The following is a 23,270-nucleotide window of genomic DNA, read 5'->3' on the forward strand; positions in this document are numbered from 1 at the left end:
CAGTGTTAGCCATTATAGGCTAATAAATCATACTCTCTCTTTGAGATGTCAATCGCCAAAGTGCTTTGTAAAAATGTTGGCATCTGTAATTCAGCAAAGCCTTTTCATCTTGAAATAAGATGCTCCAGACTGATAACAAGAATAATCCCTCTCTTGATCAAAAAAAAAAAATCTGCATTTTACCAATTAAAGCTGCTGCCAGAAGCCAAAAGGAGCAGCACTGAGACTCCACTGAAGTTTATCTCTGATAAACACAAGGAGGAATACAGTTAGAGCTTTGTTTCATTTTCAGCTTGACTACTTTATCTCACTCTAAGAACTGCAGCATCTCAGCCCAGTGATACATATAAGAATGGTATATGCAGACTTCATACCTACAGTACAAGCCACCAAACCTACCCACTCCTGACAAAAACACCACCCATTCATTTTCTAGATTAGATATCCAGCACCTTGGAGAAAAGTCACACGTGCATAAACACTTCAGAGCAAAAACACTGAATAAAAGGATCAGGATAAAACACAGGATAAAAGGATCCGCTGCTTGTTTCTATTAAGAGGTTACACAAACAAAAGGTTCTGAAAAAAAGATAGAATAAAAGGAACAGAGCAACTGAAACTTTAGTGTCAAATTCTTAGAACTATCTAAAATGCATCAGCTAAATTTAACTGCATACCCACATGCCTACATTTGCCCTTCTAAAATTGCCATTTCTATGCATGATCAAGCATTTACACATGTAATAACCTGGTCGGCACAGATTAAGTTTTCCCAGGAGCAATCACTACACGCGCAAACATTTCAGGCATGGTTTAGGTGGCCAATGTGGAAAATGGGACCCTCGTATCAAAGAATTTGAAGCTAGCTTTTCATGTGTGCACTGTGGAGTAAACCCTGCCTTCCACCCTGTAGGCACACGTGGGAGACAAAGCACAGCAGAAACATTGTTTTTCCTCTGATGGATGAGGGGTGCCAGACAGTGAAGAACTTGCACTAGGTGTATACTACACTATTTTATGGCAGAGCCAAGCTCTACAGCAACTTTTTGCACAGGAGTGAATTTCAACCAAGATAAATCTGCTGGCCCAGGTCCCCCATGGTGGCGATGGCAGCAAATTGGGCCTACTGTGCTCTTCCCAACACTCTGGACTAGCAGGTACAATCAGTTATGCACCAGCTATGACACATGGGTGCTGTATAATTCATTGCTCTGCCCCATGCCTTTTCAGCACATTTGTCTAAGCACTGTTTATTCAGGCAGGATATTCAGGATTTGGTCCTCAACCACTATTTCACACACGGAATAAACGCTGGAAATCACCTAACTAGTGTAATTAAAACAAGACAGGAGTTGCCATTGTGACTGCACAGCTGGCCAAATCCACCACTGGACATGCAAAATAATATTCATTTCCATAGGACTCCCTTATACGTTTTTGCACTCAGAAAGCACAACCAATCCCCTTGCTCATTATCAGACCTGGTCCTTCCCATCTGTGTGCCCACTTGTGCTAGTTAAACTGCATTTTGCAGCTCATGTTTCCTTTCAGTGTATCTGGCTCCAGCAATGCAAATGAAAAGCAGTAGCAGGTTAACAACAAGTTTTACTGATGCTGAAAGAGAAATGCTAATTACAGAGCAATTAACATAGAAATGATTATATGTCTCTCTCGCTAAATCCCCTTTTAATTCCTCACAGTTTAGGGTGATTTGTTTATTTGTAACCCTCTTTCTATTTAAAAAATAAAAGCAACCAGAACAACCCAACCTTTTTTCCCCTCGCTGGTGCACTGAAGGCCATACTCAGGGCTACCAGCTTACACACACTATGTAATAGACCACTTAGGGAACCTGAATCAAAGTCCACTGGCATCAGTGGTGAGTATTTCCACTGGGCTTTGGATCAGGCCTCCAGTGAGTAAGAAAGTGTAGCTAATATAGCAGTGCTTACTCTATACACAACCCTGGGCTGCAAAAGGCATGAATGTCTAATACACAGGCTGCCTGCAGACATTTTGAAGATGGACAGGAGATGTGCCAGGCCCTCAAGACTACTGACTTTGCATGCTGCACGTGGAAAACAGCTGTGTAGCAGCCATTACGTGAATCTGGAGTTACTTAGCCTTGAAACCGAGAGCACTTACACAGTTACTTTTGATAGGGGTTAGAGGTCCGGGGTGTAATTTACTAGTATACTTTTTCAACAAAACATTCTATACTATACGCCTAAATAGAGAATGTGTGTCAGAGAGAGAACACAAGTGCGTTGGGCAGAGATGTGCCTTTTTACGCTCTAGAAAGCATGTTGGTGCTCTAAACAACAACTCCACACAAATACACTCTAGCTGTGCAGTTGGCAGACTGTGCCATATGAACCTGTGCAAGAAGAGGGGGTATAATTTCCCCATAATCATTTTTTTAAAAAACAAACGCGGGGGGCGGTGGGCGAAATTCAAAATCTAAGAACTAAAAATTCACCAGAGACTCTCTATGCATGTGCCTCCCCTTACTATCATCCTAGATCTGGAGACAGCTACAAAACACACAGAGGAGGTGTTGAAAAACCTTTCCATTGCTCTCTCTTACCTCTAAAAGGCTCCCCATCCTCTCAACCCCATCATCAAGTTCAGGATCTGGATTTGACTCAGGTCACCCTACTGTGAGAAAGATTTCCCTTATATGTAGTATTAATTGTCCACATTTTGAAAATGAGCAAAGTTCAGACCCAACAAGGGAAAAATAACATTGCCAGTTATAGATAAAATGCTCCACCTAGAAAATAACAATTAAAATAATGGTCAAATCTATTCTTCAGTCATTTCATCTGAAAGGAAATGTACCTGAGCTATTCAGGGCAAGTCATGTTTTTACACTGCCAAGCACAATGAGTTTCTGACCTAGTGGAGGCCGCTAGGTGATACTGCAATATAACTGAATAAAATAATAGCAAAGCACACTGGAAACAGTCCTTTCAAATAAAAAATACATTAAATACATGTGTGTCATTAGGCTCCTTTAGATCGTTTAGCCCCTCAATTCCTGGGGCCATGCCAGTACCACATGCACTGTCAGCGCTGAAGAAAAGAAAGAAAGAATACAGCAGATGACTAACCACATTTGAGAAGGGCTGTATTTGTAACTGCCTACTTAAAATAAGATGCTAATAAACAGCTAAATTGTTGTCAGTGGAACCCTGCCGTCCTGGTCCACGCAGGTCTGTTCGTTCCATTGGCCATAGAATTTTTAAGGACCTTTTCTTGAATATATGCACACAGGTGCATCTCACATGCTCAGTCACAGCCTGACCCTGCAATGTCTTACTCATGTGAACAGTTCTTATCCATACCCGTAACCTGCCCCTAGTCACAGCATGGGGAATGGAGTCCCTTCCATGCCCTGGAACACTGTAGGTAGCTAAGGGAAGCTCTGTCCAATCCCTGCCCACCACAGCCATTCCGAAAGGGAACAGAAGCAGCACCAGGAGGCAGTGCAGAAGCAGAACAGCCAAGATTTTCAAAAGTGATTAGTGATTTCCAGTGCCTCAATTTTTGGGTTCCCAACTTGAGTCACCCTAAAGGGGCCTGATATTCAGTGGATGAGTGCTTAGTAGTGTCTGAAAACCCAGGCTTAATTTAAGATGTCTCAAATCAGGTATCCATAGATTGTGGCACCCCAAATCACTAGTTACTACTGAAAAGCTTGGCCTATATGTCCTGGTGGGTAGCCCTGATCTGGGGGCCTGGGCTGGCTTTGGGGGCTGAACCCCCTGCTTCTTTTGTGAGAGCGAGGTGCAACCCTCTGCCTCAAAGGAAGAATCTAGAGGAAAGTCAATGAAGGAAATGCCACATGTTGGTTCTTCTGAAAGGCTCCAATACCCAGCAAGTCCTACTGGGTACAGGCCATTTTGCATATCATAGATTGGCCTTTGTAAATATTAAGGGCCAGACTGTGGCTGCCCCTTGTGTATATGCCAAGAGGCGTGCATAATATGCAAGCAGCCTTCCCATTGCCTGCACACAAGTGCTAGTCACAATAGCAGGTTTGCATTCAGTGGAGTGCAAGGGCAGTGGTATCTGTTCACCTTTGGGGGAGTAAATCCAGCAGCCTAGCCCTGCCGATGCACAGGAAGAATTCAAAAAACTAAAACGCAAAATGTATGCTGTCAGTCTGAGTTTAGGGCTTCTTGATCTCGTATAATCAAACAGAAGAACCATAAGAGGATTTTACTGCTGTGTGATTAAGGGGAAAACACTAACCAAAATAGGTCTATAGTTCTTCAAGTATAACTATTTGTGTTTTCAAATAAAAGAATAATTATCATCAAGACTACACAGCAAGCGGGGAGGGAGGAGAAACAGTGTTGCATTTTTCTGATTGCCATTGTGTTAATATTTAAACAATAACTTCAGTCGTTTCCTTTAAGGATAATTTTCTTCAACAATTTTTAATCTTTAATGTCTAACCCCTTTGCAATATTTTGTTCTTTTTAGTCTCACTGATTTCTAGGGGTTGGGGTGGGAGTAAGACAAACTGCAACAAAAAGCAGATTTAAAAAAATATACAGTATCTTATTAGCTTCTGGGCATTGGAGAACATTTATCAAATATTTAAAACAAACTTGAGCTCAGCTAAGCCCAATTATAATATCTCGCTGGGCAGAGAAATTAATTAAACAGCTGCATGATAAAGACCCCAGCAGCAAACTGAAGTGTTAAAATAAATAAGGTTTTTTTTTTGAAGGATGTACAGAAGAAAATATGTAACCCACATGTTCAAACAGTAATGGAAGTAGGCAAGCTGTTCAGGAGTGCAGTGTACCTGGCAGGCGAACATAGCCCAGGCCCTAATACTGCTCTCCAACTTTGTGATTTGCTAATGTGAAACACATGCATCCCTTTTGCACCAAGTTCAAATAACCCTGGAATTCCAGCAGTGTAGCTCAGCGACTGAACCAGAACAAGGGCAGAACTTGTCAGGATTTAAGAGCTTTCAGCACAACCCTTCAATTGCAGCCGGCACCCTATTCCATAGAAGGATATCAATTATAGATAGTGACTTGCTTCAGCAGGGCAGTCGGTACTGTCAGACACGAGATAGACAACCATGAAGAATCATGAATCTTTCTATTAACTGTTGGGGGGAGGGGGGAAGGATGGACAGGTGCTATAAATAAAGCACAGCATGTGAATGCTTTAACACCTTGCCTCTCGGCGTAAGTATCATGAAAATTTAACCATGCTGAGTTCTAAGTGGCACACAGCACTTGAAAATATGAACCATTGAAATTGTTACAGTGTCAAATGCTCTGGGGTGGGTCCACAACACCTCTTTTGTGTATATTTTTATTTATTTATTCATAGAAAGTAAAGTTCTGTTCATAAATTCAGTAAGAAAACACCATCTCTTGGAGCCCGCTCCTGCTTTTTTTGAGTACCCACAATTCATACTAATGGCGGTGGAAATTAGGATACACAAGCAGTGCAGGAAAAACAGTATCAAATAGTGATTAGTATGCCTAAGATTTAGATTTAATTGTGCTGTAATATATATGATGTGTATACATATACACACATACATAGTCTGTGAGTATGTTATATAATCTATATTGTGCACCAGCTCTACTATACTTAAAGTTGAGAAGTTTCCTGTTAAAATCTCTATAGACATAGTATGTGTGCCTATGCGCACGCGCACACACACTACTTGATTCTCCTATTGATACTCCAGTGTAAATCAAGAGTAAATTCACTGGTCAATAGAACTACTTCACTGAAAGACCAACAAAGAGTTCTGTGGCACCTTATAGTCTACCATACGTATTGGAGCATAAGCTTTCGTGGGTGAATACCCACTTTGTCAGATGCATGTGGTGGAAATTTCCAGAGGCAGGTATAAATATGCAGGCAAGAATCAGTCTAGAAATAACGAGGTTAGTTCAATCAGGGAGGATGAGTCTTTGTTTAACCCTGAGCTGATGGTGTCTGCTATGTACATTGGCCAAACTGGACAATCCCTCCGTAAAAGGATAAATGGACACAAGTCATTTATTAGGAATGGCAATATACAAAAACCTATAGGAGAAAACTTCAATCTCCCTGGACACACAATAGCAGATTTAAAGGTAGCCATCCTGCAGCAAAAAAACTTCAGGACCAGACTCCAAAGAGAAACTGCTGAACTCCAGTTCATTTGCAAATTTGACACCATCAGCTCAGGATTAAACAAAGACTGTGAATGGCTTGCCAATTACAAAAGCAGTTTCTCCTCCCTTTGTGTTCACACCTCAACTGCTAGAAGAGGGCCTCATCCTCCCTGACTGAAGTAACTTCATTATCTCTAGACTGATTCTTGCCTGCATATTTATACCTGCCTCTGGAAACTTCCATTACATGCATCTGACAAAGTGGGTATTCACCCACAAAAGCTTATGCTCCAATACATCTGTTAGTCTATAAGGTGCCACAGAACTCTTTGTTGCTTTTTACAGATTCAGACTAACATGGCTACCCCTCTGATACTTCACTGAAGAGTAGAATCAGGAGATATACACAGATAAATACAAATACATATGTACCTCCCCACAAGCAGTGATGACATCTATGCGATAAATTGCATTTAGCCTGCCCTTACACAACTTCACCTGCACTCTGCCCACTAATCCCGCTGCACTGGAATTCATTTGAATATAGCAACCAACAGTATTCAATAAAAGCAATATAAAAGTAAAGACATAGAAGGAGATTTTCAAAGGTCCAAATTAGGGCTGTCAAGCAATTAAAAAAAATAATCACGATTAATGTGCTGTTAAACAGCAATTAGCAACATTAATTAAACAGCAAACAGAATACCATTTATTTAAAAAAAAGTGAGGCATCCTTGTGGCACTTTAAAGCCTAACAAATTTATTTGGGCATAAGCTTTCATGGGCTAAAACCCACTTGATCAGATGTTGTTGATACAGACTGACAGGGCTACCACTCTGAAACCTGTCATTTATTTTAAATATTTTTGGATGTTTACTACATTTTCAAATATATTAAATTCAATTACAACACAGAATACAAAGTGTACAGTGCTCACTTTATATTTATTTTTATTACAAATATCTGCACTGTAAAAAACAAAAAAATATTTTTCATTTCACCTCATACAAGTACAGTAGTGCAATTTCTTTATCATGAAAGTTGAACTGATAAATGTAGAATTATGTACAAAACACTTGCATTCAAAAATAAAACAATGCAAAACTTTAGAGCCTACAAGTCCACTCAGTCCTACTTCTTGGTCAGCCAATCACTCAGACAAACAAGGTTGGTTACAATTTGCAGGAGATAATCCTGCTTGCTTCTTGTTTATAATGTCACCTGAAAGTGAGAACAAGCATTCTCATGGCACTATTGTAGTTGGTGTTGAAAGATATTTACGTGCCAGATGCGCTACAGATTCATATCTCCCTTCAAGCTTCAACCACATTCCAGAGAACATGCTTCCATGCTGATGAGGGGTTCTGCTCAATAATGATCCAAAGCAGAGTGGACTGACGCACGTTTATTTTTATCATCTGAATCAGATGCCACCAGCAGAAGGTTTATTTTCTTTTTTGGTGGTGTGGGTTCTGTAGTTTTCGCATCTAAGGCTTCTGAAAGCATGCTCCATGCCTCATCCCTCTCAAATTTTGGAAGGCACTTCAGATTCTTAAACCTTGGGTCGAGTGCTGTGGCTATTTTTAGAAATCTCACATCAGTACCTTCTTTGCGTTTTGTCAAACCTGCTGTGAAAGTGTTTTTAAAACAAACATGTGCTGGGTCATCATCTTAGACTGCTATGACATGAAATATATGCAGAATGTGGGTAAAACAGAGCAAGAGACATACAATTCTCCCCCACAAGGAGTACAGTCACAAATTTAATTGATACATTATTTTTTTAATGAGCATCATCAGCATGGAAGCATGTCCTCTGGAATGGTGGCCAAAGCATGAAGGAGCATACGAATGTTTAGCATATCTGGCATGTAAATACTTTGCAACGCTGGCTACAAAAGTGCCATGCAAGCAACTGTTCTCACTTTCAGATGACATTGTAAATAAGAAGCAGGCAGCACTCTCTCTCCTTAATGTAAACAAACGTGTTTGTCTTAGCGAGTGGCAGAATAAGAAATAGGACTGAGTGGACTTGTAGGTTCTAAAGTTTTACACTGTTTTGGTTTTGAGTGCAGTTATGTAACCAAAAAAAAATCTGCATTTGTAAGTTATACTTTCACGATAAAGAGACTGCACTTCAGTACTTGTATGAGATGAATTGAAAAATACTATTTCTTTTGTTTATCATTTTTACAGTTCATATATTTGTAATAAAATAATAATATAAAGTGAGCACTGTGCACTTTATATTCTGTGCTATAACTGAAATCAATATCGAAAATGTAGAAAAACATCCAAAAATATTTAATACATTTCAATTGGTATTCTATTGTTAAAAGTGTGATTAATCGTGATTAGTTTTCTTGAGTTAATCGTGTGAGTTAACGGCGATTACTTCACATCCCTAGTCCAAATACTAATTAGGTATCTAACTCCTTCAGTGGGAATTAAGCACATAAATGCAATTTGCACCTTTGAAAATCTCCTCCTGTCATTAATATTGTTTTTATTAAATGCGGTTGGCCAAATTCCCAGTTGTAAGTATTTATTATATCCATTAAAGAAGTGCTTAGACCTCGCAGAGAGCTAGGTCCCATTGTGCTACGTGCTGTCTGTACACATAGTAAGAGACAGTCTCTATTCCAAAGAGCTCACAATCTATGAGAGACAAAAGTGGGACACAGAGGCTCAGGGAGCAGAAGGGCCAGATTTTCTTAGCTATTAGGCGCCTAAAAACCTTTGAAAATCTGATAGCAGATCAATATCAGAGGTGGGAATAGGCTCCCAGGTCAGTGTTCTATATACTGGATCATGCTGACTCTGGTAGTTTGATTTGTACTGCTTTGAAGTGGCAGTTATAATTATTATTTACTATTATTGCTCTTATTATTTCATTTGTGTTGAGAGACCCCAATCAGAATTGTGACCTTGTTGTACTAAGCATGTCCAGACACATCTGAAGACACAATCCCTGCCACAGAGAATTTTTTTCTTTGTAATGCTGTGAGGTCCCATATCAAATACTAGCATCACTTTCAAACATAAGAGACATTCTATTTCCATGTAATTCTTGCTGCTGGCTCTTACCAATGTAATGGGTCCCTCTACAAATCAGATCAGTAACAATATCCACTTTTAAAATCTCACATTGCAGTGCCACTTAAAACTATAACATGTTAGCTATATGACATGCACAAGAGAGTTCAATTAGATTGTATGTCTACAATTTTAAAATTTCAACTTTCCTCTCTTTTCACTACTAAAGGCATTTTTAATCTGCCTTTCTCTTTTAGTTCTAACATTCTGGTGGAAATGATTCATCATCAACATTGGATCATTTCTGAATATTCAGAAATGTTTTTCAGGCATCCTATTACTCCAATCTTGCAATCATCAGCATATATGTAGTTTGCTGCAGCCATATAGAACCGTATTGAACTCAAGGGGGTGTTTTAGTAACTGCAACAGTCTGTCTGCAAACAATCAATTGCAGGATTGGGGCCTAATTTTCTAAACTCAAAATCTTTGTGGCTTCTGCTGAAACAGTCGCTCTTCATTAAAAAAAAATTACACCTCTGCTCAAGAATAATTCATATGGTCTCAAAAAAAAAATCCCACTACACTTGTGTAAAAATGTGGAAATATAACGTCACTAAAATAAATTTTAGTTTGAACAACTTGCCATATTCTAATCTGTGATTCAGCAATAATTTCTGCATCACAAATTTGTTACTAGTAAATATGTCTTGATGGAAAATTGCTAATGCAGCCTTAGTCGTATTGGGCAATATCTTCAGCCAGTGTAGATGGGTATAGCTCCATTGACACCAATCTATCAATTTGCACCAGCACATAGTTTGGCCTATAGTGCACTAGAATGTATTAAAAAACCTGGAAAAATGTACATTTATCAACAGGCTTATTTTAATACTATAGGCCCGATAAAAGAACGAATTATTCATAATATACAGCACTGTATATGGTACTTTTTCATGAAGCAGCAAGGTTTTGATGCTCTGTTCTCTTCATCTGGTAACATTGGTCTGCATCTCAATCCCCAGTCAGGGCCCAGGAGATTGTTTTTTAAAAGTTCATCATTAAAATAGTTCTACTATTTGGCTATTTCATTATTTAACACAGGTACAGTCAATAGAGTTGCCGTGGGCTAGAAATAGGGGAAGAGAGTGTTTGCTAAGAGAGATTCTTAAGTTTGATGGTGCAAATTTTAGCCAAGTGTGCAACACAGTTGTAAACAATGCAAACAAAATTGTGTTGGTTGGGTGTGTGCGTGTGTGACTAACCTTTGAACTGGAATGAATAAGGCTACAAGATTTGCCTTAATTCAAGGGATGGCAGTCACCCAGTTTATACATATCCAGCCAAGTAATCCACTTCAGTGCACATACAACAGTAAATTGATACATAAAATAAACTGTAAATCCTTAGGGGGAGGGAAGAATTTCCCCTTCTCCTCTTTCTATTGTTATAATCCCTTTAGGGAAAAAAAAAAACTCGGGTAAAGGTTAATAATAATTCATGTCCAGCTTACTATTACTCAATAACTATCAAAGTCTCTAACTCAAAATAGTGTTTGCTGGCTTACAGGCTCAGAGCCATTACACTCTCTATTGAAGACTTTATTGAATTTTACACTAAGCTTTAGCTGACTGAACAGGTCAAGCACTCTGGCTCACAGTTTTCTTTATTCTCAGAAACTCATAAACCCTTCTCCAGTTTGCAACGCTGTTAGCTAAGAAACTTGACTCAGCACAGGGTCAGAGAACCTGACCCCCATGAAAAAGGTCACATAGTTTTAAAACCCAGTTCCTGAATACCATTAACTTACATGCACTAGCTGTTCCTGCGTGTCAAACTCTCGTGAACAGCCTTCCCAATGGCAGTTCGTCTCATAGACCACTTCGGGCTCCTGCTTGCTTTCATCTTTGTCCCCTTCCTCCTTTACAAGGGTCAGTCCTTCTGGCTGTTCCTGGGGAAAAAAATAACAAAAAACAATCCACATGTGAAGAGAGGCAAGAAGAAACTCTGATAAAGAGGGGACAGAAAGATGAATTACTTCAACATTAAGGGAAAGGTACAGTACGAAAAGCCCAGTTTGGATTAATTTACTCTTGATTCAGTTCATTACCCACATTTAGATAAAACACAAAAGCCCCGAGTGGGCCTTGTAAACCAGACATTGGAGATAGGCTATTTCTCTAAGAGCTGGCTCCCTTTTTTAACAATATATTTTCCAGAAGTATCCAGTGCAGATCATTTCTGCAGGAACCTCCTCACATGGTGCCTTCTTACATGAACTGGTAGAAGAGGAGGAGAAAAGGCAGAACATGTCCCAAATTATTCAAACCTGCTGGCATTCAATACCAATTAGAGGTGGAAGAGGGTGAGGGGAAGAAGGGAGGGGAAGGCTCAAAACTCCTTTAAAAAAATAACGGGGAGTCACAATGAAATAAATTAGAATAAAATCATAAAGGGCCTGCTTCTAATCCTTGGATTAATGATATGGGTCATCCCAATTGTTTCAATGGGATTATTACTGAGTGAGATATTATGCAGTATGAGTAAGGGGATCAGAACTGGGATCAAATACTATGGCTGTGCTTGCAAGCGAGATCATCAGCAATCTAAAATGTACTTCAATTCTGAATCCCATCATAGGCTCGGAATGTGAAACTTCTTCCAAAATTAGACTGATCATTTTCAGGATTGGATTCATTTGTTTTTTCCCCACAACGTGTGTATGTGTATGGTAGGAGGTTGTTTTTTAATGTATAGCTTCAGTTCCTAGCAAAGCCTCATTCTCCCCAGCTTGCTATTTGCTCAGGCTAAGAGTCAGATGTCAGGAGTCTTTCTAAACATTTGTTTCAGATTATGAAGACATGCTATTTTCCACTTCAAACCCCCATGTAGGATTTAGATGGGCTTTGGTTTTGGTTTTATGGATTCAGTGAAAAGACCGAGGACCTGATTCTGATCTCACCTACTTGGTGCAAATCAGAAGTAACTCCACCGAAGTCAGTGAGTTATGCTGGTAAAAAAGCATTGCAAATGAGATCAGAATCATATGCTGAAACTCTGAATCTGCAAAGCACTTAAGCACACGCGAAGTCCATGAGATTTAAGCATGTGCGTAACTTTAAGTACATGTTTAAATACTCTGCTAAAGCAGGGCTTAAGTGCCTCAGGTTCACCTTTTATCACCAAATACACCACAGCAAACAGAAGATTGAAAACTCCTCTAAAGACACACACAGATGCAAATCTCACCCCACCCCATCTCCCAGCAAAAAATATAAAACAAACCAGGTCATAATTGTTTACATTTGATTCTGTAATCATCCCTTGGTATTATGGACTGACACAGTGTGTGTGTGCATATCCATGTATGCTAGGCCAAGGGCTACAAAGGGGTGGAAAGCCTTAAAACGTGCTACAGATAAGATGTGCCTTCTGTCTGGCAGTGAGATGAAAATCTGATTAATGAAACCTGCATGCTGTACCTGCATGTTTCCTGCACCTGGACTAGGGAGGTCCTCATCTGGTTTTATCTTGGAACGCTTGTTGTGCATTGGATCCCCGGTGCTGCTCACTGCAGATTCACTTGTGGGTTTATTCTGCTGCAGGTATTGTTCCCCCAAAAAGACAAAATTAGACTGCGATAAATACACAGAGCTCCAAACAGAAATATGCAGCATCCGCTAAGCGACTTTATTTGGAGATGCTAGATTGTTAATATATTGGCTATACCATTATACTGTGTTCAATTACATAGCATTAACTTGCAGAATAGCTGCATCACTCAAACTTGTAATGGAGAAGGAAAAAAATATAAGTGAATATACTCTGTGTAATTAATTCATTATTATAAACCATTGCTGCTTTTGTGAGGATGGGGAAAGGTAATAAGGAGTCAATATTCCACACAATTAGGACTTCAAAAGGCGATTACCATTTTGAAATGTGAGATCACTGTACATTAGCTGCAATCAACATGAGAAGAATGAAAGTTTTACTTATAAGAAAGGCTTTATATTTTATTTTACATCTATAGATAGAATCTCAACATTTTTCTGATAATTATAGCGGAGGAATAAGGAGAAGATCTGAGAGCTAATAGAAAACCATAGGCCAAAAAATCTCGGGAGAAACTCCTGGCTCCACTGTAGTCAACAGCAAAACTTCCACTGATATTTGTGGGGCCAGGATTTCACATCCTGTTTCTCAGGCTCTTCTCAGGGCCGGCCTCAGGCAAAATGGCCCCTGGCCCCCACTGCATCCCTCCCATTGCCACAAGCTCCCTTCCGCAGCCTCATATCCCAGGCCCTCCTGCCCCTTGACCATGGCACCTCTCTGACCACGGTGCCCTGGGAAGTTGCTCATGTTGCCCACCCGTAAGGCTGGCCCTGGTTGTTCTGAATACTAGGACCTGCAAGCGGATCTGCTGGGTGCATCTCTGAACCTGCCTGGAGCCCCATTAAAATCAACGGGAGCACTGCAGGGATTTGTCCAGGTAGATCCACTTGCAGGATTTAGCTTCAAGTTTTGCAGCATCCAAAACAATAAGGAACCAATCCTAGGCCATGATAAAAACAAATAATGATTAATAACAACAACATAAACCATAATGAATCCAAAACATCAGCCTGATTCACTACTGCATTACTCCAGTTATGTGTCAGTGCAACTACAATGATGAATCCAGGTCCAGTGAATCAAATTCTGCACTAATCAGCAAAAACCTTAAGTAATCAGTGGAGTTTCTCTGGATTTATACTGTGCAGCAGAATAGACTGTCACCCTACATCTGTATAGTCATTATATTTAGCCTGATTTGGGAATGAGCAGTTCCTATCTTTAAAGTGCTGTGGCTTCTTACATGATTTCCCTCCTCCCCCATTCCCCACCTGGATTATGTTGTCTGATTCAGGAGCGGCAGCTGGGAACGAGGAGTCACTGAAATATTTATGAGAGACAGAAAGCATTCTACCAATCAGAAATCACAGATACACTCCTCTGATTTATAATAAAGGATTGCAAATGCCATAGCCGCAAGAAAGTTGTTATCCAAGGTTCTCAGTGACTATAGTGATTAATTGCTAACATGACAATGTGATTTGTTTTATTTTTTACATTAACAAGGTGCAAAGGTTTCTTTTGTTTGCTCTCACCTGCGTGGACTCGGAAGGACCAGAGCTGACCTGGACAGGGTTCAGGACACTAGGGATGCCTGGGATAGGTCTCTGGGTAGGAAAAGTTGGGGCAGGATGGATGAGTGGAGGGCTGTGTCCAAAGGCCGAACCTAGGGTTTGCTGACGACTTATAATTTGCTGATGCATTTGCTGGAGGGATACCGGTGTGGGAGGGTAAGTGAAACTCAGAGCAGGACTGAATTTAGGAGAAAAACAAACAAAAAAAGAGATGAGGACCATTGTTGTGTTGAGTTGTACAGGTAGTTTACATTTCCCGCTATTAAATTAGCATAGGCAAAAAGCTATCCCTTTCCCTCTTATTCTCTTCTCCCTCCCTCCCACCCTCAACAAATGACAAACATTGCTACTAAATCCAGAGCTGGGTTAAATTGATTACTGAGAGCAAAAACGATATTATAGCAAAGTATAATGTTTCTACCTTTCCATTAAAAAGACTCCCATTTACCAACAATACATAGAAAGTGCCTGAAATAAAAATCAGGAAATCTGAAATAAAAAGCAAGCAGTTCAATAACAGCTATTTATTACAATAACAAACTTTATATAAAGCTAAAGAATGGGCAATTACATGTTTTCTAGTACTTTTATTGATAAGTGGTGCTGTATGTTCTTGTGTATGAAGCAATTCCTTTAGTCTTGGCTCATGCTATGCTCGTTCATATGTCTCCAGATCTTATTACAAGAGGAGAGAAAATCAATTGGTTAAATGTGTTTTGAACAACATGCTTGTCATATCACTCATTTGTTTAGAAAGATGGAAAGCTCAGTTCATCCAGAATGTCACCTAAAGAATTTCCATCAGTGCCGTTTGGTTACAGAAACTGATGGAATAACCTTTCCCCTCTGAAATTGGTGATCCATGTGTTTCAATGTAGAAATATTCCAATGGGAAAGCACTTCTCCTCTTCTAGTTAAACAACACTAAATGTCTATTAAAGCCCATTATGCATGCTAATACCTGTCATCACTTCATTACCCCGTTGTATTTCCCAGACTACAGTGAGTTCTGAGGAAATTACACTGTGGTCTAAAGACCTCTCTACTAGTAGGTAGTGCCAAATCATTTTTTGGTGCCATGCTTTAGAAATGAATTGTTTGGAGCTAAATCCTCTGACAAGGCCATAGGATATTCTTGCAAGCATTTGCCAATAGCTTACAATCACACTGGCCAAACAAAACAAAACAAAAAAGTATATTCACCAAAAATGTATTTTTAATTTTTTTTTCTTTCTCTTAAAAAGAATCAATTAAAAGAGTCTGGCAAATTAAAAACATTTGGGCATGTGCGTGTGTAAAAAAAAAAAACTTGCAAGAATCAAGGTTTCTTGTAATGTCAGAGGTGGATTTAATGCAAATTTAAAGTCTGGAGTCTTAATTACTGTTACTGTTAAGCACATTAACTGAAAACATTGAGATAAAAAATAATTCAAATCATTTCAACCATTTTAAGTAATAATTCTACAGATGGTCTGTGTTCATTAATCTGACTATACATTTTGTCTGTTTGACTACAATCCATAAAGAGACGGCTTCAATGTGATTACATTACTATTATTCCTGGTGAAAACTCCCCATTACAATAGTTTGCCTATTTAGGACAGAATATCACTGCAAATACCCTGGGAGAATTTTACCACTCTTTGAGGAACTCTCTTTTCATTTTGCATTGTATTATTTTAATAAAGGGAGGCAGGAACGTAGTGAAAACAGTAATTGTTCACAGCAAGAGTTAGGGAGAAATCAGTAATAATATTCAGTTATTGCAGCTCTATAGTCCCTGCCAGTGGTCCTGTAAGCAACCATGAATGATTACAGCACGACTTAGTTAAGGTAGCCACTATGGATGATTGATAGGACATTAATCAAAAGATGCATATCAGGCTCAGAATTTGTTCACAAGCTTTCTTCTAATAGCTGATTTCATGTTCACTGAGCTCTATGCCAGTTTGTTCAATTTATTCTTCAGTGTACAAGCCATTCATCAAAGAACACAATGATTTAACATCCCTTTTCCCTTTTAGTGAACACACATTACTAAGTGTAACTACACTGTTCTGTTCATTAAAAATAACATACAATTACAATGTCACACACCAGTCTGAAACAGCAGTTGTGTATCCCTACTATGCATTTATGTTTCTATAGATACTACAGATTAATCAGGTGGAGGTCCAAAGTCATACCTAGTCCAAAAATTAGGTATACAGTACCAAGGATGTTACCCAGTTCTTCTGGGTCAACAAATGCAATACTCAAATAATTTGAATTAAGTGCTTGGTATTTTATTGCTTGTGTGTTCTGGGAATAAATAATAATATTTACTTAACGTGTACGGACACAAATGGCTTGATCCTCTTCTCACCTGCACCAGTTTAAATAAAAATTAACTTCAATGGGAGCTGCAGGTGCTCAGCACGCTTGGAAATCCAGCCACTTCGGTGTTTAAATATAAATTTAGGAACCTAACTTTAGGCACCCAGATTTGAAAACTTTGGTCACTATACATCCTACATGCTAAAAAAAAGGTAGTCTTAGTTTTAATCCACAAGATATTAATGGCTAAAATCTGTTCTCAAAAATGAATATGTTGCTGCCTTTGACACATGGTCACCTCTGACCTAGAGTGAAATTTAGCCCTAAAAGAAATGGTGCAGTTCTTTTGGACAGCCTGCAATCCAAACAGGGATTCCTTTGATGAGGTAGTATGGCTGTTGTGATATCAGTACCCTGACACACTGTCAGTAGAATGTCAAGGTCGGACCTTTGGATCTGGATCTTTGTGGGACAGTAAAGAAACTGCAAGACCACCACTAGCGAGCCCTACTTGCACTCACTGCTCCTGAGCAACTTGTTCACTTATAGTTATTGGAGCTCAGCAAATAACATTTGTAATATTCTCTACTTAATCCCTCCAAAGAGAGGATCACACACCTAAGTAGGGCCTTCTTTTAGCCAACCATTACCACGTTCCACTCCTCATTTCACATAAATGAAAACAACATAAACATTGTATCTTACTTCCAACTTTAAGATGACTTCTAAACTAATGGACACCGCTCCAAATTTGGAAAGACTCCCAATGGTTTGTTGAATGCAGTCAGACTGTGCTACTGCATTTTATATTGATGTTCCCCAATATAATAATATTAAAAATAATGCCACCTAGCTCTTATACAGCACTTTTCATCAGACACTTTTCATTTCATTAGGGAAATGGGCACTTTAAAAAGGAAACAGTAGATGTGTTGTATGCTTTTTTCTCCCAAGTACAATTCAAAGATGGCCCTAGCTGCCACCCACCAGTAGGATGAATGAAAATGATAAACCCTAGCCTACAGAGATGTTCTTTCTTCGCATCTGCTTTGACTAACCCACACATATCCATGTGACTGTAAAATATCCAACATGAATAATGCAAATGACTTACAATGGCCACCATGTTGTCCCATAAGGCCCTCTGTATTCACCCACTTTCTTCAAATAGAGGACATGACTTGTTGACTTAACTCTTTCATAGGAATATACTTAAACTTGGCATTTCAAAGTTGTTTGCCAGATTGCAAGTTGGACAGCCAACTAGCAGAATGGCAGACAAAACAGACTCTTTTTCCATCTTCGTAGCACGTGGTGTACATTGGAAGGTAGCAATATCATAAGAAGCTCTAAAAAAAAAAAACTCAGCAGGGGAGTGAGGCTGGAAAGAGGAAGAATCCTTGTCTCTGTACTTTCTCACTTTTATACAGGACCCTACTGCAAGAACTGAGAATAAGATATCATGATTTTCATGTGCTGCCTGACAACACATATTCCACCCAGTGGCAGAAGAACACAAAGATGGGCCCCAGTGCAGGTTTTTAGTGTGGACTTTCTCCCTGAAATTTGAATTATACACATCAAACATGGTGATTCAACTGTTCAGGACTTCATAACATTTCATTCAGTGTTAAACCGTTTCACATAAGCTACGAGACTACAAAACACTAAAGTCTTCTACTCACATATTTGCCCCTCCGCATAAGGGTCCAGCAGGAGAGTGGGGGTATCAGAGCTAAAATTCCAGACTCTCCAGCCACATATGAACAACTGGGGAGGGGGAGAGATTGTGAGCCAAGACACTCCCAAAAAACACACACACATACAAACACACAGCCCCTGGGTAAGAGGTTGGGGGGGCAATTTAGAGGCCGGGAGGTGAAGTGTGGAGATAAGGGAGGCCGGGGGCTTGGTGAGGAAGAAGTTGGGAGTTCTGGGAAGGAACTGGTGGGCAGAAGGGTGTAGGGATTCAGTGTGAGGCTAGAGGAATGATCTAAGGACTGAGGAGTCTGGGGGAAGGGGCTGAAATCTGAAGGCCCCAAAAGCAAACAGCCCAGACAGACAATCCATGAGGGACAGAGGGTAAAGTGGGGGGTTGGGGGAAGGGGTTGGGAAGAAGGGGCTGGAGATGCGTGGATGGCATGAGAAAGCTGGAATCACACAGCTCTGGGGAAGGATAAATCAGAGAGGAGCTGGAGGGGACAGGAAAGGAAGTATGGAAGATGTGGTGTTGCCAGGCTGTGGGGTGGGGATACATCAAGAGGTGGCACTTATAAGAGTACATGATACCAACTACTCTCTCCTGGCTCCTATCCCAGTCCATGATGTTTTAACAGTGGCTTAGGTTCTGAGGGAGGCTTCTAGTATGACAGATATAATCTAGTTAACATGCAGACCAAAGGTGCTCTCAATTGTTTAAATCAACATAGGCTTGGCTTCCCGCTCAGGGCGTCACAACCTCCAGAGTTGCAGTGCCGCTTGGGTTTGCCCCAGCTCCTCTGAGGGGGGCTGGCTGGGACAAATCTATGGGAGTGGTGTTGCATGGAGTCACCCCCCAGGGACATGGGGTCAAAACACCACTCAGATTTGGCCTGGCCAGCCTCCTATCATCAGAACGGCCGGGAAGCTGGGCCAAACCTGAGCAGCACTGTAATCATGTGCACCAACCTGCAACACCCAGAGAGAAGAACTGAGCCCAGCTGCCCCGTGACCCTTTTGCGCATTCTGGTAACCCTCGTTTGGGTTGTAACCCTTGGGTTCAGAAACCCTAGTCTAAGCTGAGTGGACATCTGTGCACTTGCATCAGCTGTTTCTCTGCCAGTGATTCCACTCCCTCAGTCTCCAAAATTCAGGCATCTCAGACTGAAACAACCAGTAGTTAGTGAGGCAGCTTAGGAAGAAAGGTTATCAATTAGTTAGTAGATCTCAGTGGAACTACTCAAAATGGCAATCTCTGTAGAGCCATGAAGTTGACATCCTAACTAGCTCAGACTCCTGCCTCAGAACAATTCTCTCCAACTGTTTCTGAAGACCACTTTATAGACAAGATGAACTGGCTGGGCTCAAGGTCATCTTTACATAAGATGCTGTCATCAGGAGGGTTTGGTTGATCTTTATGATTTGGAAAAGGGTGGGATGGAAGCAGAAAGGATGAGAGGGATCTTAGAGAACAGAGAGTAGCAGCTCTTTGCTGCCTTTGAGAAATCACTTAGACTACTGAACAATACAGTTGATGGTGAAGTAAAAAAAAATCTGGATACACAAAATTGCTAACGCTGAATGAGAATCTGGAATGGATTTCCTGAATCTTAATTAGCATGTCGCAAGTTTAACAAGTCCAGAAATCCTGCCTCTCATTGCTTTCTCTTATTGCAGGGGATCAAGGCAAGGCTATTGACTTTTTTCCTGTTGCCCTTTCAAAACAACACCCTCCAAATCATCTGGTTCATCTCATCTGTCCCTACCAGGGGCCAAGACAAAATGTTTGTATGGTTGAAAGACCTCACATCAAGCTCATACTTTTTCATTATGCTGCTTTTGTTCTCAAGGAACTCTCTCGCTGAAGGCTGTGTGTAGCACGTTTTGATGCAGAAGCCCTTCACTCACCTGCCTAAAAAAAAAAATCATTCAATTACTAGAGTTGTCCTCCACCTCCCCTTTCATCACCCTATTCTTCCTGGATGCTTAGTGTTTGCAATGTCTTCTCTTAGTCTGACCTCCTAAAGACTGATGTTTTTTTCCTAAGGTTTGTCTTCTCTCTGTTGTAATTCCGCATCATGTAATATACTGTGCGTGTTTTTAAAGCATTCCCTTCTGTAATAATCCACATGGCACTAATGCAGTGGTCCCCAAACAGTGGGGCATGCCCCCCTACGAGGTGCAGAGGAATGTTTGGGGGGCCATGCAGCAGGGCATGGGCCAGCCTCAATGGGAGATGGGAGGAATGCCACCCAGCCATGCTCTGCCCGCAACATAGCTCCGGCCCCACCCCAGCTCTGCCCTCATTCCCTCTCCACCCCCAGGCCAGCTCTGCCTCTACGAACACCTCCTCCCCCATCCCCAGTTCAGCCCCCAGCTCCGCTTTCAGCCCAAGATCCACTGCTGAGCCAACTGTGCAGTAATGGAGGGGGGCTGCGGACAGATTCCATTACTGGTCTTGAGGGAGAGGATGAGACGGGAAAAGCTTGGGCACCACTGCACTGACTAAAAGTCCTGCTTGATAATAATAGTAATAGTAATAACAAGAGTACTTTACACTTACATAGCACTTTCCACGTTCAAACCATTGTGCAAATACTGACTACATTTAGATGCATAACCCTAGTGCACATAGGCCGGGAGCAACAGGGAACTTTTAAAAAACAAATCCCAAGAATATACTACAGGGGCAAGATTGTGGCTGCTTCTATGGGACTGTGCAAGAGACGAGAGGGCGCCAAGAGCTCTCACTCCTGCTCAGTGGACAACCACAATCCCAGGTCCAGGTTCTCCCTTGCCTAAGGACCTAATACCAGCCATGTCACTATACACCCTAGTGTGGATGGGCAGTGATGGGGCTATGGCCTAGTCTTTCAGCCAGCAGACTGAAGACAGCATGTAGAGGAGCTCACAGTCATTCAGAGACATTGTAATCAAGGCCATGTACTTTCCCAGTGCCCTCTAAGACAATCTGGCTGTCTCAGATAGAATGGCTCAGTGAGCTGTCTCCGGGGCAGAGTCCTTCTCGTCCCCAATGACTCAGACTGTGACTTAACCTTTTATATCTATGTTGATACTGTTTACTTTATTACACCTTGTGAATAGAAACCTTGTGAACAGAAACCAAATCTAGAGTAGAATCTGATCAGATAGTGATGAAGCAGCATGGATATTGCTCATGCAATAGGCCTCAATGAAGTTTTACTAAATGTTAACTGACCCATTACCCCTATTAAATGGGGAATGCCTCTAATGGCTGGTTAAATTAGAGTACTTGGAAATTGAAGGTATTTTAGTGGATCTTGAATATTCAGCCACAACTTGTGCATTCAAATGCTAATATCACAGATTTCCTATGTAGAGTATACATGCTGTAATTTGGGTTCCCTATAGACCAATGGTGGGCAACCTGTGGCCCAACAGGATAATCTGCTGGCAGATCGCGAGACAGTATTTACTTTGACTGCCCACAGGCGTGGCAGCCTGCATTTCCCAGTGGCTGTGGTTTGCCATTCCTAGCCATTGGGAGCTGTGAAAAGTGGCGCGGGCCACAGGGACGTGCCGCGGCCACTGGGAGTTGCGGGTGGCCGTGCCTGCGGACGGTCAATGTGAACACTGTCTCGCAGTCTGCCAGAGGATTATCCTGACAAGCCACAGGTTGCCCACCACTGCTACAGACCATGTGTGATGGGATTACACTGTATACACACACACACACATATATATATATACATAGGCAATTGGTGTCTTTTAGCAAAATGCTGTGTACCAAGTGAGAAAAAATCTAATGAAAATGATGGACACATTTTATATGATGTATCAGAGGTGTAGCCGTGTTAGTCTGGATCTGTAAAAGCAGCAAAGAGTCCTGTGGCACCTTATAGACTAACAGATGTATTAGAGCATGAGCATCCGATGAAGTGGGTATTCACCCACGAAAGCTCATGCTCCAATACGTCTGTCAGTCTATAAGGTGCCATTCACCCATGAAAGCTCATGCTCCAATACGTCTGTTAGTCTATAAGGTGCCACAGGACTGTTTGCTGCTTTTACATTTTATATGAGTTAGCCCCACAGTGTTCTTTAAAACTGTTTTTAAAATTGCTGTGCATGGGGCGTGTTGGATTACTCCACGCTGACATTACTAATGTTACTGGGTATGTAACCTGACTCACTGCTGCGCAGTGTATAAGAAATGTGTTGTTGCTATTTTATGACTGTTAAAAACAGGGAAAAAGGGACAGGACGGTTTGAAAATGAAAAGGATCGCAAAATCTGAGCCAGTTTTTCCAGCTTTGAGATTGTTAAACACCTACCGCCAAAGAGCTAAGATACCCGTTCTCCAAGACTGAACAAATAGCTAAATACAGATTATACAGACAATGTGAAATAAAATAAAAATCTCACAAGTGAACAAAGAAGGCTCCTGTTGCTATAGACCCTGCAGAGTGGTTGGGTCAGCCAACCCTTGCATGCATGCATCAAGGGAAAAGTTAAAAAATATGACTTAAGTCTGCAGAACATTTTAATCTTTTCATAGATTTAATCACTTTTAATTCTAAAATGTATCAGTCGTGGCAGACCTAAAAGTATTGGTGTAAAAAAAGCCTCCTAAAAGTAGTTATTTTGAGACCTAGAAATCCAAAACTATTCAAAACCAATGACTTTTTTCAAAAGTGACTAATGATTTTGGGTGCCTTGGTTTTTAGGCAATCTTGGCAATAATCAATAGCAATCACATAAACATGAATAAAGCACAGGCTTCTTTCTTCACAGTGCATGGTAAAGAAGAGAAAATATATACCACTCGATGCAGGGCTATTCCTATTTTAGTTGTAGAATTCATATTTAATACATTTTTTTCCTAAAATTCTGTGAGAGAGGGAA

The 23,270-nt window shown here is 40.7% G+C and overlaps 1 protein-coding gene across 3 annotated transcripts in view; it reads right to left on the reverse strand.

Annotated features, from left to right (window-relative positions):
* Positions 1-23,270, reverse strand: part of GLI3 (GLI family zinc finger 3) — a 260,151-nt gene that overhangs the window by 36,316 nt on the left and 200,565 nt on the right. For 2 of the 3 annotated variants that reach the window (XM_050937660.1, XM_050937658.1), the window contains exons 8-10: positions 14,331-14,547; positions 12,663-12,779; positions 10,991-11,131 (exon numbers count right to left, since the gene is read on the reverse strand). In XM_050937660.1, coding sequence (XP_050793617.1) covers positions 10,991-11,131; positions 12,663-12,779; positions 14,331-14,547 — 475 coding nt within the window. The remainder of the gene's footprint in view (positions 1-10,990; positions 11,132-12,662; positions 12,780-14,330; positions 14,548-23,270) is intronic. The other variant, XM_050937659.1, reaches the window with a different exon arrangement.

The sequence above is a fragment of the Gopherus flavomarginatus genome, chromosome 2 (genome assembly GCF_025201925.1).
Source record: "Gopherus flavomarginatus isolate rGopFla2 chromosome 2, rGopFla2.mat.asm, whole genome shotgun sequence".
In the NCBI taxonomy this organism is placed as follows: Eukaryota; Metazoa; Chordata; order Testudines; family Testudinidae; genus Gopherus; species Gopherus flavomarginatus.